The following is a 4,776-nucleotide window of genomic DNA, read 5'->3' as shown; positions in this document are numbered from 1 at the left end:
AGAGGCGGGCTACACCCTGAACTGGTCACCAGCCAATCGCAGGCCACATATAAACAAACAACCATTCGCACTCACATTCACACCTACGGGCAATTTAGAGTCTTCAATCAACCTACTACTCGTGTTTTTTGGGACGCGGGAGGAAACCGGAGCGCCCAGAGAAAACCCACGCAGGCACGGGGAGAACATGCAAACTCCACACAGGCGAGGCCAGCATTTGAACCCCGGTCCTCAGAACTGTGAGGCAGATGTGCCAACCAGTCCTCCACCGTGCCGCCAGGGGAAAGTCAATAAAACGAAAATACTAAAAACACAGTTGTAAATTCAGGTGGGCTGTTGTTATACAATGTGATATTTTTCCACCACAGTACAAATAGAAGCGTCCCTAATAATAAACGGCTTAAAGGATAAAATGTGAGGTCAGAACCAGGTGGTTTGCAGCTTCTCCATCCATGCTATCGCTGTATCGCCATCAAGATTTTAGACCACAACTGGGTTATGGTGTCAGTCAAGCAAACCGGGTTGGGTTTCCAGCAGTATCATGAGTGGGAGAACAGGCAAGCCTTTGTAAAAAAAAAAAAAAAAAAAAAAAAAAAAGCTTTAGTTTCGTATCAGAAGAGAGAGAAGCCATTGTGCTTGAGAAAAGCCTCCTTCTGGTTCATGTCCTCAGATCGTAACGAATCCTCAGCCCCCCCATTTAACAAATGCAGCCAAAAGTATACGTGCCTTGCTGGAAAGCAGTCTCCTAGATGAGATGGAAAAGACAGACGAGGATTTGAAGATCAATTTCACTAATTGCTTCTTGCAAAACTCAACATTTATATTATCCTTCTACCATTTACCATCACGGTCCACTCTCGGGCCCAGATGAAAACAAGAATAACCACAACACAAAAAAATGACTTTTCCTTTTTTTAATCTCACAAAAATGAATGCTTCTGCTCCTTAAAGACAGACGGAGTATTCTAGACACACGCCAAAAAAAAAAAAAAAACCCTGAATGCACAGTTCTCACGTTACAAACATTCTCGAGAATATTTCACAGGTCATTTTAGGCACTTGGAATTACAAATCAAACAAAAAATAATTCCCTTTCTGAGAAAATACATCTTTGGTCCAGTATTTTACAGAAATTCAAAGCCAAAGTGCGACAATATCATCAGCTTTAACAATTGTCACCTAAAGATTGTATTTCTATAAAAAGCTTCATAAAGACTTCTTTATTATTATGAATTTGTTTTTTTTTTTATTTTACTTTAAATAAGACATTATCGCTACAGCTTAAAAAATGACCAGCAATCTCATGGATGTTGTGTCGGCTCAATCGTACGTACAGCAGAACAGGATTGTTTTGTGTGTTCGTTTTAAATCGAATCACATTTGGCAAACGTGTTTTTTTTTTTGTCTGTGTTCAGTCCTCTTTCTGCGAAAAGATACAAAAAGCAATCCATCTTTGGGCGCATTGGCCTCAGCTACACGGCAGCCACGTCTGATAGGAAGCGGTGCACGGCGACATGTGCGGCGCCTGCACGTGTGCGATGTAGTAATTGCTGAAGTTAATGTCCTGGACGTAGGGCGCGGGCTGGTAGTAACACGTGACGTTGGTCACCGTGGGGATGGCGTTCTGCTCGGCCAGCACCTTCAGCGCCAGCATGGAGATGAGGCTGAGCGTCTGGCGCCGCTCGTGACCCATCAGACACACGGTGCTCTCGTTCACCACCTGGTACAGCGTCAGCAGGCACTCGTAGCGTTTGTGCTCCATGCCGGCGAAGTGGTTTTGGAGGTAAGCCTCCAGTTTTCGCTGCTGCTCGCCAATGTCGGAGAAGTCAATAAAGAAGCGCGAGCACATGTAGCGCTGCATCTGCTTCATGTCGGACTCGGAGGCTGCTCGGAAGCCCCGTACGAGCAAGTGGCAGTACTTCAACAAGCCGCCCCCTCGGATCTCTTCGGGGCTTCGCGTGGCTATGGTCCTCTGACGCAAATGATCCATGGCCTCCTGGAAGTCGCCGTACACGCTCTCGCCGACCACCGTGGGGTGAAAGCTCTCCGACATGGGCGTCTCGGAGCAGCGGTCGAACAGGAGCAGAGAGTCGAGGCAAATCTGGAAGGAGTCCACGCTGAACTCAAACTGCCGCCTCAAAGAGTCCACAAATTTTAGCTCCACGTTCTTGCCCGTGTTGTTGGACAGCGAGATGAGGCTCCAGCGGTCCGTGTCATTACAGACTTTCACCAGTTTCTGCACGTAGGCCTCCTTGAGGGTCAGCGCCGTGATGCGCTCCCTGGAGACTCCAGGGGGAAGGAAGTCAAAGAGGCAGTCCAACACCACATCCTTCACCAGTCGGAACGCCTGGTCATCCTTCAGCGCCACTCCGAAGATCAGGTCCAGGTCCTTGTAGCCCAGCCCGGTGTCCTGGTGGAGCACGTGGCTGGCGGCCGAGCCGTTCAGCCTCACGTCTTTAACGCGCACCCCCTTGTCCTCCAGCCGCGCCCGTACCACCTAGACGAGAGAAACACACGCAGCGGGGCGTTAAATTCGTGCATGGAAATACTGTACATTGAAATCAGCCGCTTTGTGAAGGCTAGAGCAATACTCCTGCTCTCAAAGTCCATTTTGTCAGCATCGGCGTCGGGTTAAATGAAAGCGGAGGAGGCCAAAGATAGCGCAGCAGTCTCAAACCGTCTCATCTCTCACACACACACACATGCTGTAACATGTATGCTGTATATTTGTGAGCTCCCTGCTCACTGGCAGGCAGTTGATGCGAAAACCTTTGCTTTGTGGCTTTCCTTCTTAGCGTATGGGTCGCTAAGTGTCAGCTGCGTTTCCTTTCCTCTCTTGGTGACCTGGATAACGGTTCAACGAAAGTGTTTTGCCACATACGAAGAGGGGGATTCGAAGCCGGGAACTAGACTGTCGTCAGTAACCTGAATAAAATGAGTTTCTGAAGAAAAAAACCAGCTACTTTGCTCATTTGTAGCACGTCTACGAAAAGGAACGGCTCGTGATCCAAAGCAAACCACATCATGTGTCATCTAACCATGGAAAGGAACAGGTCATGGTCTCGAGCCACATTATCTACCTCTCAAAAGGAGACGCTCAGGATTGAAAGCATATCACATCACGTGGGCCTATTTATATATACACTCAACTCTCTATGGCAGGCAAGAACTCATGATCCAAAGCATACCACATCGTGTGTCATCTCTCTGTGGAAAGGAATGGCTCATGATCCAATCACGATCCATCCATCTGTAAAAGTACACGGGACCTTCACGAGTCTTCACTGCAGACAAACAGAGACGTACACAATCCTAATTCCCCCACCCCCACGCCCCGCAGCACTGACCCATCAGATTAGAGTGTGTTAAGACCTATTTATATATCCAGGGTCAGGCTAGAGACAAACTTTTTTGCTCTAGGCAAGGCAAGCCCTCACACAATCTTCACAACATGATTTGTTCGTAATGACTCAGCCCGGGAGAACGTGAACTTTGCCTGCATTGATGTCAGATCCTGGAATGTGGACGCTCAGATTTACATTATGCAGCGCTTCTGCAGAAGCTGCAAGTGTGGAGGTGAAACCTTAGCGGGGACCAGGCGCATGTCTTTCCTTATATAGTAAGAGAGCACCGATAAAAGCGACAGGGGGGACTTCCGTAATAAAAAGCTGGCTCGCTATGAACTAAATAAAAAGGCAAACGTGGACATTATAAAACAATCTTCTCATCCTCTAACACTGCATGAACCAAAATCGTAGAATTTTCACTCATCGCATCGTTCTAGTTAGTCATGCCAGGAAATTAACTTGTAAATATTCTATACCATTCTATCCCAACAACATGAAAAGTTTGGCTTCGGGGTCTGCATACAAACCAAAAGAGAGCATGCGCCTCCACTTCAGGGGGCTCCAAGCTGCAATTTAAGTTTCCTGCAACACTCAATGGAGTATTCATCTTTCCATAACCACAAGCATGAGCTCAGGGCTTCACGCTCGCTGAGATCATCATCATCAACGTGGGAATAAAATAAGTGCGGCATGACTGTGAGGCTTGAGATAGACCATAAGTGGAATTTTGACTCACGAGAAGACGCTTTGCAGATAGCCAAGTGTCTGCCCAGACGCCACAAGGGAAGGAAAAAGTGTGTAAGCGAGCCACTGGAAATGTGGGGGGTTGGGGGAGGGCTGGGGGGGGTTGAAGTTGCAATTAAGGCCATTTCTGTGGCTCATGTGAGACAGGCTGACAACTCCTGAAGAGATATATAGTTTTTTTAAACATGTAAAAAAAATAAAAATAAAAAAATTGAGAGCGAAGTGCAGAATGTAAGACTTTATGGAAATATTGCTCAAGATGAGGAGTAGAGGGTTGATTAGAATGTTCTGTGCTTACAATTAAGTTTTAGCAACATGCAACGTCAAGTACTTTACCGCTCAAATATAAGCAGATTTCCATTTGTCTACCTGAACAATCTGTCGGGGTCTCATGGACAGCGTGGGGAAGTTTCCCCGGCCGTGGATGGGCACCGCCTCCCCCAGGATGGAATCCAAACGCTGCACCTGATCCCAGGACAACACGCAGAAACGCCGGCTGTGCTTCGAGGCATCCCCGCACTCCATGCCGATCGACATGCCCCGAGAGAAACGCACGGAAAGGGAAAGAAAAGGGATTCCTGTGGGATATTCCACTGAGTGCGTCCCTTTTTCTGTTGGACGGAGTTCGGTGGAGGAAGTGTTGGGTCAGCTGGTAGCCGAGAAGTCCGCCCTGCGAGCTCAAGCG

General features: G+C 47.7%; 1 protein-coding gene across 1 annotated transcript; it reads right to left on the bottom strand.

Annotated features, from left to right (window-relative positions):
- Positions 1-899: 899 nt before the first annotated feature.
- tent5ba (terminal nucleotidyltransferase 5ba) lies at positions 900-4,766 on the bottom strand. Its single transcript, XM_061776165.1, has 2 exons — positions 4,461-4,766; positions 900-2,497 (listed from the first exon to the last, which is right to left on the bottom strand). The coding sequence occupies exons 1-2, from the start codon at positions 4,626-4,628 to the stop codon at positions 1,469-1,471; spliced, it is 1,197 nt and encodes a 398-aa protein (XP_061632149.1). The 5' UTR covers positions 4,629-4,766; the 3' UTR covers positions 900-1,468.
- Between the last annotated feature and the right edge of the window lie 10 nt (positions 4,767-4,776).

This window comes from Phyllopteryx taeniolatus, chromosome 6 (assembly GCF_024500385.1).
Source record: "Phyllopteryx taeniolatus isolate TA_2022b chromosome 6, UOR_Ptae_1.2, whole genome shotgun sequence".
Classification (NCBI taxonomy): Eukaryota; Metazoa; Chordata; class Actinopteri; order Syngnathiformes; family Syngnathidae; genus Phyllopteryx; species Phyllopteryx taeniolatus.
Note: the sequence above shows the minus strand (reverse complement) of the source record. Positions and strands in the feature narration are given on the sequence as shown.

Excerpts from the sequence above, each read along its gene's own strand:
- tent5ba (XM_061776165.1), bottom strand. The coding sequence starts at position 4,628 with ATGTCGATCGGCATGGAGTGCGGGGATGCCTCGAAGCACAGCCGGCGT. Across the intron at positions 2,498-4,460 it reads GACCCCGACAGATTGTTCAG|GTGGTACGGGCGCGGCTGGA; the intron begins GTAGACAAATGG and ends TCTCTCGTCTAG.